Source organism: Antedon bifida, chromosome 4 (genome assembly GCF_963402885.1).
Source record: "Antedon bifida chromosome 4, ecAntBifi1.1, whole genome shotgun sequence".
NCBI lineage: Eukaryota > Metazoa > Echinodermata > Crinoidea > Comatulida > Antedonidae > Antedon > Antedon bifida.
In genome coordinates, this window is record NC_136229.1 from 16,363,755 (window position 1) to 16,377,567 (window position 13,813).

A 13,813-nucleotide genomic window follows, 5' to 3' on the forward strand; every position below is an offset into this window, starting at 1 on the left:
AAGACAAGAAATGACCTGGTTTAATGTTTTTAAAGTTATAATATTATATACATTATTACAAAACGTCAACAATTGCAGGTCTAGTGTCTTTAACAACAACATCGAGAGAAAAAGAGTACAGTAACTCCGATCTGCACACTTAACTGCGAACGTGCATCAGACAGACCATGGAGAAATAAGTTGGACAGACAATCACAGTGCGTTTTGCAAGTATGACGTCATGAGCTCAGGCATGTATCATGAATATTCACGCCCTCTATAGTTCTGCCTTAACATAATAGGAAATATAATGCGACCCGGAGCAACGATGATCTTATGCGGTTTTTTTTTTGGTTTTTTTTTGTGTGTGTTTTTTTTGCGTTTTTTTTTTGGTCTCCCAAAAATACGACCACGACTTTCGTATGGATTATGATTGATTTTTTATTTTAATTAGAAGGTTCAGTGGAGAGTGCTTAGTTATACCAGATATTCTGATTCATGTAGCCTGCTGACAACCAGTCAATTCAAGTCGTCCATTAAATGTCGCGATTAACACTGATCATTATATGAACTGACAAGTGACGAATCCTGTTTAAATAAAACACTGCAAGCCTGTCGTCATGTTGTAAAATAATGAAAAGACTTTGATAAATCACATCCCCTTTTGGTGTTTATAGAAGACGGTGAGTCATTGGTTGTTTAAACACAGCATGTTTTTAAAGGGAGAATCTGATTCGCCGTATAACAATAATTTAAGATGTATAGAGCAACTCATGTATAGGTCTACCCACCTGAACTTGCTCCTGGCAGAGTCTGCGGTGGAGGAGGAAAACATTTCCCTGGGCCTTGAAAATGTCCAGGTAAACCAGACATCTGCTGACTTGGAACCACTGCAGGATGCGTTGGTGGTAGAGGCGAAGAACGCATACACCGATGAGACGAACTTAGGCTGTGGTATATTGCACCTAGGTGCTGGAGACCTCCACTTCCAGTTCCATGAGTTGATGGGGGTGCTGCCATGGACACAGGCGGATTAAAATGTGAATTTGACCCCAGATAAACCCCCCTATCATCAAGTACTGGACGTGTGTCCATTTCTACACCTGCTACGTCCACATTGCTATTCTGAAAATAGAAAGCAACGGTAAATGAGAAGAGATTACGAATATAAATATCAGCATTGTTACTAATAATATTTTAATAACATAACATTAACACATAAATGAATGTAAACATCGCTAATTATTGGTTTTATGATAGTAATTAGTAATATACGCGATGTATAAAAGGTTAATGTTAAAACAACAATGTACGGTAACGTCACTACTGCTGTATTTGTTTTTATTGAGATGTGTTTTGCAATATGAAAGTTGATTTTCTTTCCTAATTCTTCAGCGAAGTTTCTGGATTTATTTGCAATATTTTACGCATTTCTTAATATAATATTAAAACCCCGTCTGCAGGAAAACTATACGAATAGCGATACAGTTGATTTCAAGTACAAATTAGGTCACACCCGGTCATTGACATAAGCCACAGTCTTATTATCCAATCAAAATGTGATTATCATTTCCCGTTCACACCGTCTGGTCTATATTTTGAGTGAACGACTTTGAAAAAATAACCCAAAAGAAATATTACTAACGATGGGCAAAATTAACGAAAAAGGGCCTAATATAGATTTTTTTTTTTTTTAAAGTTTTCTTGCACGCGAAAACCACGTGTAGAGTTGATTGAAACACATTAAAAATAAAAACTAGGATGCTGGAAAAGAATAGAAGTCTTCAATTTAAGTTTACCAATTGTAGTTATTTTTAAATTATTCTTAAAAGAATGTTTGTTGCACGTACAACACCAGGTTCAGAGATTATCTTTTCGTTCATCAAGTTAACTTATCGTTAGCTGGTTGAAATATGACGTGTACGACAGTATGTGTAAAAATTAAGTATAGAATAGTCTCAACGCTCGACAATTTCTATATGTTGACCTCTAGACAATTTTAAATTCATACTGTCCTCTGTCGGATGGCGTATACATTTTAGTTACAAGAAATTATCGTTGTGCCTGGTCGACGTATGTTTAGGCCTAACTCGTTATTACTTATATTTTAAAAAAGACACATGGTTGATAAATTAATACGCCTACGGATATCGTTAATGGATGGATGTAAAATGCTGGTTATGACACCCAAATTGAACTTTCTCTTATGGCGTGCCAATTGACGTTTTTAGTTTGGAAAGAAATAAAGAGTCGCATGCAGGAAACGGAATGATACATAACATTTAAAAACACGTATTTAACTTTTGAAATTTAAATATATGGACATCTAAATATTGTATTTCTCTTTCATTCGTTTAATAAGATGCACATCTCCCAGGTTTAATTATAAGCTATTATTTTCTATCAGTGGGGGACATACACTCGTGATTGTTGTAATTTGTCCGCGTCTCATACTTATATATTTTATGATTTAATTTGAATGGTAGGTCTACTTATTTCCTAATGTGAATCCGCAGGACACCCACTCTCGTGATTGTTGTCATCGAATGTGCTTTGGCGTCCCATACTTGTATTAATGTATTGCCTTGTAACTCGGTAGGACACACACTCGTGATTATTGTCATCAATGTAAATACACTTCATTTGTGCCCGTATGCTGCCAATATGAAACAGAAGCAGAATGTCATATCGACTACTATACGACTTTAATTAAACTTTACACATTATTCACATTAGGCCTAGAAATATTTGCTACAGATTTGATCGCTATTCTTCCACAACGTGGCATCTCAACTTCAATACAGTTTCTATGTTGGATACATATATGTACAGGAACATATAATATATTACAAATGTCGACAGATTATTCTACAATGAATTATTACAAAATGCCACGATCATATTTTTACAAACGACAGTAGGTCTACAACGACGATCGACGTATCCTGACAATAAAAATACTGTACAATACTTCTCTCCCGAGTTAAGGTTCGATGGAAATTACATAAAAACCGTCATTTTGATTTGTTAGATTTCGGGTTAGACATAAAGGTATTTTACAAAACTTTTCAATTTCATATTATTATCAAACATCATAAAGGGGTAAATAGTAGAGAAATGAAGAAGAAATCCAAATTAGTTACTGCAGACCAGAAGGTACCGTATTATTTGATTATTTTTTTGTTATGGTTATTCCTATTTAAAAAATAAACTAAATAAAAATATCTGTTTAATCATGAAGCACTTGCTTTTTGCCCAACAACAAAGTAAACAAATTAGATTATATTTTGCAAATGGGTAAACTCAAATCATGAAATTATTGTTTAAGGAATGTGAGATAGATAAACGGAATAGAAATGTTATGTTATCGGTTTTTATCAATATTGATTCAATCGTAAAGAATGCAGAATAATCAAACATCACCACGCTCTGATGAGGCGATTAATAATGTTTGCTTCAAGATATTTTTCATTTCTATGATCTTAAACCAATGACGTTTAGGCCTAAGTCTCTTCTTAACCATACCTTCAATTATAGACCAGGGACGAATGACATCCATAGGTTCGTTTCCGATATGAAGTGAATGGTGCATGACTCTCGCATTATTGTTTTAAAATAATAAATAATGTTTCCCCAGACTCAAACAAGTTCAGCCATAACATTCTTCTTATTTTCATCTTCTTTCCACATTTAAATGTTGTTGAAGTTGAAGGATACACACACAGGCTACTTAATGCAGTCTGGTGATTTCCAATATTAATTTAAATTATGAACAATCTGATCGTTTTAAGATGAAAGTATATAATAGCCAATTCTTATCATTTCCGTTTTGCTCAAAATTAGAAAGAAACAACGTAATGTTCAAACATACAATACGAGTGATCCATTTATTATAAGATAATTGTCAACAGTCAAGTAATTCCAAATTCATTTGAGTAATCCAAACAAATTGTCTGATTACTGATAATGAGATCTTTCGAGAAAACGCTCTAATATACAATATATCATTCGAGAATTTCTTAACTAAAAACAATGTGTTCATCTAAAGTTACTTTTAAATTCATATATGGACTTTTTATAAACGTATATTAAAAAAAATATAGGATGATTATTTGAAAAAGATAATCGGGATTGCGGAGATCTGCGCGCTTCTTCAAGTCTAGAAGTTGTCAAGTCAAGCCTCAAAATACAAAATCATTGTTGCGGTTACATTCAATAGTTTTGGGACTTAGTTCGAATGTAAATGACTAACTTGCAGAAAAAGTACTAGATCATTCGACCATACTTTTATAATTCCGAAAACCAAAGCTGGATAAATCGATACAGAATCGTTTCAACGTCTGCTATAGTAAATGCCGCCTGTTCAAAATAAATTGAGCAGAAGCATTGCGAGCGGAAATACCAAAGTTGTTTTCCTTTCCAACCGAGTGTTTCGATTTCGATTCAGAAATGAGCATCAAAAAGGGTTTTAATATAATTCTAGTCAGGTTATTCTCTCGGACGGATTATAATATTAACATATAGCATACTCATGTTTTTACAATAATGTATAATATAAAATGAGTCATCAGTAATATCATAAATAAATATTACAAACTGTGAATCTATAATTACTTTACAATTTTCCACAATTCTTCACAATCATTAAATGATAACTGAATCCGACTATAAATAAATATTCATAACTACTAAACAATTTATAATCATAAAAGGACGCTTAAACTGAAATTAATAAGCACAGTAATCAACCATTGATTTGCAAGTGGGTTATTTATTTCCATTTACATACAGTAAAACAGACTAAACATAATCATCTACAAACAGTTTTCCACTTTGCTCGTTGTACACATTTTTGCTATTGTTATAGGTACGGTATCAAACTTACTGGGTTGTACGGAAAAAATTGTGAACTACCTTGAACCGAGTATTTATGCTTATTAATACTCAATATAATATTATTTAAACAATTAATAATTGTTAATTTTTTAGTTGTACAAATTCCAACAAGTACTTAATTATAAATAAACGGACAGCAACTTACCTTGTTTTAGCATGGGCTGACTAATTCCTAAATTGTAGAAGTTCCTAGAAAGAGAGAAACAAATATTATTAACCTACTGTGTACACTAATTAATTATAATGAAATAAATTAAATGATAATGTTATTGTATAGCTGACATTACAGGTTACAAATATAAATAGTAAATGTATATGGTACATCTAATATTTAATAATAATAATAATACCATTTTGAAGATAATCCTTCAGAATTCAAATTAAACTACAGGTAACGCACATAGTTTCAAAATATATACCGTATTCAATTTATTAACAACATTTTGAAGATTGTTCTTATGACTCTTCGCTTTGACGAAAATTCACTTGTATATTAAACATTTCCAAATGTGTGTTCAAATTACATCTGAAGCAACAATAACATACATAATAACATGGAAAATTGTATTTTGTCGATTTGTTTATTGCTGCCGATAAACAACACAGACTTACTTATTATTATAAATTATAAATAATGCATTGGTCACGAATACACACATCAAGCATTTAATTCACAGCAATATTATACAGTACTCAAAATGTACGCATAACTCGTATATTATTAAAGATGAGCCGAAATGGAATATCGTGACAAATGCATCATATATTTTGTGGCGCCTCGGCTGTAGATTTACACACAATACGATGCACTTGGGAGAGGTAAGGGTTTCAAATACGCTGAATACACAAGGCTGTAGATTACATGTTTATGCTGATGTTAAAGACCTGCTGATCTAATTCGAATACAAAATATGTACTGTTTTAAACGCTAATAATACTGCATAATTATTCGTCAGACAATCGCCCGTTTAAACGCTGAAAAAATGGCACTTTTTTTCACGACGCGTCTAACTTCGTGCCATTTCTGTCCCTTTGTGTGACGCATATACGTGTTATACGTATTATCTAGATAAACCGGTACGTAGGAATGTGGGGACGAGAGTGACTACTGAGCGTACAAGGCCCAGGTCACAGCTGGTATGACAAAAAGCTTCCGTTAAGGGACGGGGCTCTTCCGCGAGGGATGATTTAAGCATTTGATTGATCACGTATCTTATTTAACTAAAGTAAGCGGTGAGTAAGTTGTCGATTGTTAAATCTTTTCGCGCATGCGCTATGCTCATATCTCTCAAAGATGAAATAACATTTCACGACGTGTTTTCTATTCTTAACTTTAAGTTAATAACAGAATTGTTGTACAACCTTGTGATGTTTAATGTGCTGCAGATAGTATTATACTAATGTAAATATGTCTACTACAATAAATTACATTATAATGTTGGCCTAATCTAAAAATAAAGATGACGTAATTTGTATTCTATTCACGATCCCACATGTGATGATATTCCCAATTGTCGACTTATAATATACAGTAGGTATTGTTCTCAATCTCCACTAACGATAATACATGATGAAAGTGGACTAATTACAATAAATGACGTCATCAGGCATAGACCTGTGAGGAAATATGAATGGAGACCATCTGAGTATTATACACAAGTAAACCCATGCAGTGAATTCCCTTTGACATCCGTTATCAGTGAAATCGAATCTAAATTGAATTTGTATGCGTTGATCGAGGAAAATAATAATGTTTTAGAAAATTGATTTCAAGTCAATGATTATGAAAATTGTGGTGTTTACTATTGATTCACATTGTAGGCATCTGGATTGGTTGTGATTGTGAGCCGAGCGACAGTAACATTATATACAACATTCTTTCCTCCATCCATGTGAATATCTTTGTCGGAGAGAAAAGGTTTCTTAAAATTAATATTAATAATAAAATCTTTGTAACGAAAAGATCGTTTACTATGTTTTCCAATTATTATTTTATACCAAAGAGGAAGACTCGAATAATAAAGGCGTGTTGTCTCTTCCAGTAACTTACTGGGGTACTTTAATTGGTCAAAACATGTCGAAAAACCGATATAATATACAGGTGATAAATTCCATGTCAAACATTGCCTCATTCAAGTACTATACTAACAAGGTAATTCAAAATGAAATCAGGAACTCTGAAGTTCAATCGAATAACCAAACCAACATGCGTTATCGTAAACTAGTAAACCGGCATTATTAGAAACATATTTTGTAATAAATAAACATACGTGATTCAATGGTCGTGATGGTTTATGAAAATTTCAGAGGTCCCCTGAGCATGCTCAGCTGTACGCTAATGTTTATTCATATCGCCAAGGGTACGCGCTAACTGATTCGGAGGGAATCGAGCAGGCAAGTTCAAATGTTGTGGTTATACAACAAAATTAATAACATAACAATAAAGTCCTTTTAATTTCTCCAATAACAGACAGCCCCGCCTACCTGATGACACAAACGGGACTATGTCAACTATAAGCGTGTTTATAATTAGGATTATGAATAATACCTACAGTATAATGTCACTCCAAATTGTTTCTCTGGAGATAGGCTTGGTTAATTAATTGCCTTGTTAAGTTTTAAAAGAACATGTTCCATAAAATTGGCGTTCGGGTACTGCTTTGGCAAGCGAGGTAAACGATACAACAATTCTGTATGTATTGAAAATAGTACCGTACTGTGTATATACATACTTTAGATATATTAAAAAGAGAACCTTAATGCTAAACTGCATGTAGGTCTACGAAAAGTATTCACGAGTTATTTCAATTCAAGTTGAGACACAGTACTGATATGTTTAATCTAAGCATCCGAAATTATTAGGCCTTACTTATCCATTTTTAACATACAAATCTATTTTGTCTTGTTATGTATTTTAAGCGTTTTTTTCTAACGTAATTATATATCTTTCTTGAATGTTTTTTTGCAAGCGTTTCACCATACGTAAGACCTACCCCAATGTTTAATGAATAAATAATTGAGTAGCAACTAACAACTGGCTTTCCATGGTGGTATGTACGCTTTATATTCATTGCATTATGATCATATAATCTTCAAACGTGTTCCGATACTAGCTTAGTCACGAACGTAATCTCAAGAGATAATTTCTTCTCTGCAATTGGTGTGTTTAAAATAACACGTTTTAAACTCCGTGGTATAATAGAGGTATGAACGCCAGGCTTGTGATCTGGAGGCCGTGGGTTCGATCCGACCCCAGAGTTACTTGCGAAATGTACTCATAATTTCAATTACGTCAGAGAGGATAAACATCTAACTAATTAACATTATGAGTGACTTATTCTTTACAATCGAATTTTGATCAACTTAACAATAATTACATTCTAAATGTACGTCTTTAATATTATAACGTAGTGTTATTATCAATATAATATTGTATTATCGTTTTCCATTTTAAAAACCTTCATCGTTACACATGCGGTTCTAGATTGGCCCCCTTCATCTAGTTCGAATGTTTACACAAAATCCTCTTTTTTTTACATGTTACCTTTGAAATCTTAACACGAGCCCTGTCACCACATTTAAAAGAAATGGTATACTATCCAGAAACCTATTAAGATAAGGTAATATTTATTGGTCCATCATAAAATATGTTTTCCAAACGGCGTTACCATACAAAAATACAGTAGTACATATAAAAATAGATAGATATAATGGATTTATCATTCATTTCTTTGGTCAACATCAATTTTATAACATTTACTATACAGGAAAAATTCAACAAGAACAAGCAGTTGAAAGAGTTTGTTGTACATAAAACTTCAGCTAAATTAAACATTAATAGCAGAAATAAAGTTAAATTATATTGGTCTTACTTTTACGGCTCTGTGTTTGGAGCACTATACTGTACACTTATTATTTTATTTATGATCAGAATTTGGTTTTATAAATTGTTTATATGAAGACGAACGGAAACCGGTCTCAATAATGTATATTTGAACGTCATGCAAATATAAATTGTTAAAGGCGATGGCCTTGTTTGACTTCCAGCCGTTTTTTCAATGTAAAGTATACAACAGTTCCATTTTAACTGATTCGTGTATGACGCAAATTGAGATCTCTGCTGTATTTGAAGAGAATTTAGCGTAGCGTTGTTTAATTTCGCATAAATACATAATAAATACATCTATGGTCGTTGGAGTAATCCATATAGTCGCATCGATAGTAATTTACTATATATACATTTTGTGTGTAAATTTCGTTTTAATAGCGGAGATTATTAAGGCTTGTTAAACACTATCCTATCGCGGTGTTGTGTATATAGCTCATAGCATTAAGTACAAACAGTCGATGAAAACAAAGGTTCCTAAGTACATTTTAGGTTTCATAATATTCTGGTATAGCGTACTTTATTTTTAGAAAAGCAAAATATCATGGCAAACAATTACAATAGGCCTCCACAAAATAACATATCTTAATAACTTTTTAAAAAATATATAGGGCCTAAGTTAACCTTCTAAATTTTATTGTGTTTTTTAAGAAACCGATGGCCCTCATTTCTAAACTTAAATATATAATATACTAATAATAAATATTTTCGTGCGTGAGAAGACTTTTTTTAAAGCTGAAAAAAGGTTCTATCACACGATTGATTAATAGTCTTTTTAATCAAACACCATGTGACACACAATCGTCCAATCAATGACTATAAGAATATATTTAGGCGTGTTATAAAACACTTTAATCCTAAGTATATCAATCCTCGTTTCTAAAATGGAGTTTAATTTCTGTACTGAATTCTTAAATGGGCAAATGAGCCGAGTCTAATAACATCTGTAGGCAAATTACTAGTGTTCATCCATGGAGACTGGAAGTAAACACATCCGCCTACAAAAGCTAACATTGAAAACGTGTGACATTACGTGCGTATTGTCTGCTTATTACGTCTTACTCGACGCATTCACGAACTACGCATGTACAATATACATGAAATAATAATAGTTGTACTGTACAAAACATGTCAATAATTATTACCTGAAGCTTTGTCGGAGCCTGGGGTTACATGCATGATACAATACTGAACAACAATTGGATCTAAATGATTAAGTGTGTTTACAACGAACAAACGCAAATAATTTAGCTGCTTCTACCGACAAGGATAAAACAGATTGACTATTATTATGATAAATACAATGCAATAAAAGTTTTATTGTTAACTAGACAATTGAAGATTGATGACAACGCATGGCTCCTCACAATCGTCTATTCGCGTTGGTAGGTAGTTCGACGCATTTTGTCGACGGCCCTTTGCCTCAATTTACATACCAAATTGTACGCTTTAATTCTCTTGGTTGTACTGTATGTTCAAAGTATGGCACATGGCAATCACAAAGATTTTAATGACGACTTCCAGAACCAATAGCTAACGTTGGAAGAGATGTCCCAAGTCTGTAGTTAGTGTTTTTAAGTTTGTCAGCGTGTCAATTGTTGTCTGAAACTAAGATCAAGTATTATACTATGAAACGTCAGGTGTGCCAAAATAGTTATATTTTTAACCAGTATTAAGTCGAAATGCAGTCTACAACATAGACTAGATATTATCATCAGCACAGCCACTAAAAAAGCGTTGGTGCTCTTTGGCACGCCATACAAGGTTGACCATCCCAAAGTTTGTTGAATGCTGTGTCCAGACAGCCTACATTTCTTAGGTCCAGGAGGTCGTGAAATACAAGATGATATCGCTGTCCCCGAGAGAAGCAAATCGGATGAAAATGAATGCATTTATACACACTATCTCTATGCAAAAAAATCACCAAAAAGGTGCACACAATTTGAAAGCACGGAACATTCAAATCATAGTTATACTACAAAATAAACTTCAACTTTGTAAAATCAATCATATTTTAAAATATTCATATAAATAGAAACACAACTACTGTAATTATGTTTTGAATAATATTAACAGGTGTGTTTTATTATCGTAATTATTATCAATTCACCTTTCGCTTCTCAATAATAACAACTTGGATATGTCGGTATATATTGCCTAGACCAGTTTACAGATACATGATAAAATAACACATTTAATAGGCTAGGTTTGTTGTTTATTTAAATTGCATATTTTTAGTGTATGCCTATCAAGTCTGTTATATCTGTCCATGTAAACTGTTTAGATTATTAAACATACAGTAGACCTACTGTAATATAAAAGCATGCACAGATACCTCCCTTTCCGCATAGACCTTATTATTTTGCTCTATAGGCCTATTAAACATCCGTTGTAACAAAATTTCCAATCTTACGAAATACATAATGTACCATATTTGTCTGCCGTGTCACTTCATGGTACGGTCACGCACTGTATGTACTGTACGTTAATACTATACCTACTGTAGGCCTAGTTTTTAAAAAGTTTGACTTATTTGTATATATTATTTTCAATTCAACAATTGAAAACAGAGAGTTGTTCATAAAATTATATTCGGGTAACTTGACCTTTGACCGTTAACAAACACGTTCAATGCAAAAACAGAGAATAAATATAAAATATTCAGACCTCATAAAAATAACGACCATTCCAATTGTTTAATAATCAAGGCTTCCGTTTCAGTTTTAAAATACCGATATTAAATTACTTGATATAATAGATTTCCTAATTACAGTAATAACAACTACAGACTGCCATGGATGTACAATATTAAATTTGAATTCACAAGGTAAAATATTGCATTCACAATTATGAAATGCCTCAGTGTATTGCGTCTGTAATTCTATTCTAAGATTAGTATATACATTAATATCGTTATGAAATATAAATCTTTTTACATTTGTCACGTACAAGTGACGACAATATAATATGCCTGTGCATATAATCCTTGAAATAGGAGGGGGAATAGGAATTGTGATAGGTGGAAGAAGCCTTTAGATAACTCATAATATTATTTTATAGAGCCTTCCAAAAAGATTCACCCACCCGAAGATTACGACCACAAAGTTGAATCATGGTGTCCTGTGAGACGACAATATAATATTACTGTACGCCATAGGCCTATTACAATAACCAATAGATGAATGGAACAGTATCTAAGAGCATGAGAAATTAAATTATATGAACATGCCTTAATAAACTCAGTCAATTTAACCTTTATGGAAGTCAATTTCTTTTGCTCCTGTTCTCTTTAAATATCTATCTACGATCTTGTGAAAGTGAAATGGTTGAATACAAAACAATTAATAATTGGGATGGCATAATGGTAATTATACAATTATCCGGTAAGAACCCTTCTTTCGGGATCATATTTAAGAGGACACATTTCCGTGAAACGAAGGATGGCCAATATCATGTTTTAACCCCGCTCGCTCTTCAGAGGACACCCATACATTTTCTGGGGTCTCGAAGATGTCCATTAATAGGGGTCCTACTTGTATCTTTCATCACGTGCCAGCTGACAATTGCCATAATTCAGTGTGTTTTAAATAGCTTGCATGATGCTCAGCTCTTACACGAGTATGTCCAGTGATATACAGTACACATAAAACGTCAACAATGTAAACAAAGTGCAGAAAAGCAAGTTGTCGTGTAAAGAATGCCAAACCATTAAAATGTCTTCGTGTTTGACATTTACTGTTGTATTATCGGTAAGCATTATTATTCCTAAGTGTCGAAAACAATATAAAAAAACCTCTGTTTTTACCGGAATGTTATTTCTGCGTTGTTACTGTTAAATGTTAGCCAAAAGAAAAACATGTAATTTACCTATAGGTTTCGATGTTCTTATTTTACTAACAATTTCAAACGATATTAATTAATGCTTACCCTTATAAAATAATGCATTATCTCACCATGAGTTTCGGTCCTGTTTGGGATCTACTATGACCGTTCGTGCATGGTCTCACTGTATCAAAACGATTCCCTTGAGCCTAACTTGCATACTGTCATTTATAGAAATGATGTGTTAAGGTGTGTGATTAGGTACAAATTAGTCCTGAACAAATCCCCAACGGTATAATTAGTTCGGTTCACTAGAACTTTTAGAATCCAGCCATTGTCCACAGGATGCAACCAGAACACCACCGCAGGATTTAAAGCAGCCTTCCAAGTAAACTAATAATGTAATTATTTCAATCAGCCAAGCTAAAGATATTGTACATGATGTGTAAGCACTTACAATATTAATATATAATATACTTAATATTGTCTAATACATGCCTTAGAAAGTCGGCTGTTGTAGGCCTAGAATGCTCTGAATTTAGCTTACATTTCCAGAATTAGTTAACTATTTTTCTAGACACGAAAAATACCGTCTAGGCACGAAAAATACCGTATAAACAAGATGACGATTTAGTTTCACAGACGATAAAAAACACCTTATATCGATTGAATCCTTGGTCTAATTATTACGTAATTTCTAAACATGAAGTATGATGACGTTTTCAGGTCAATCGGTAGCCTAATCTGAACTAGTAAATCATGAAATCACGTGAGTGGTCGATTATTCTTATTATTTATTCATAATATCTACGCTAACGAACATAATTTCATAAATACAGCCAGTAATGGTTAAAAGTCGAGATATTACAACAATCATAATTGCACTGTATATACCGGCAATAGACTGTAGGCCTATGTAGACTTAATATTGGGGAAAAGATAATATTTTGCCATACACGGCGTTCATAAGTATACATGCGCTTTGTTGGGGGCAAGTCTATCCCAGAGTCAGAATTCTTTCATTCATTGCTTCTTTTTTTTCGCGTAAATGTCATGGTTCGGGAATTGGAATCCCTCAATATTGATATGGTCAGTTTGGTTTGTGAGACCTAACGCAATAGAACAAAACAATATAACAAGTTGGGGTTGTGTTTGTGCACCAACAATTTGTTTAACGAAATATTAATAGCAAATAAACAATAATCAGTCTATGACATCATCAAGGTTGGT

General features: G+C 33.0%; 1 protein-coding gene across 6 annotated transcripts in view; it reads right to left on the bottom strand.

Moving 5' to 3' along the window:
• The window catches only part of LOC144840569 (uncharacterized), a 40,527-nt gene that overhangs the window by 14,743 nt on the left and 11,971 nt on the right, over positions 1-13,813 (bottom strand). For all 6 annotated transcript variants that reach the window (XM_078696424.1, XM_078696425.1, XM_078696427.1 and 3 more), the window contains exons 2-3: positions 5,021-5,064; positions 771-1,104 (exon numbers count right to left, since the gene is read on the bottom strand). In XM_078696424.1, coding sequence (XP_078552550.1) covers positions 771-1,074 — 304 coding nt within the window. In that variant the 5' untranslated portion in view covers positions 1,075-1,104; positions 5,021-5,064. The remainder of the gene's footprint in view (positions 1-770; positions 1,105-5,020; positions 5,065-13,813) is intronic.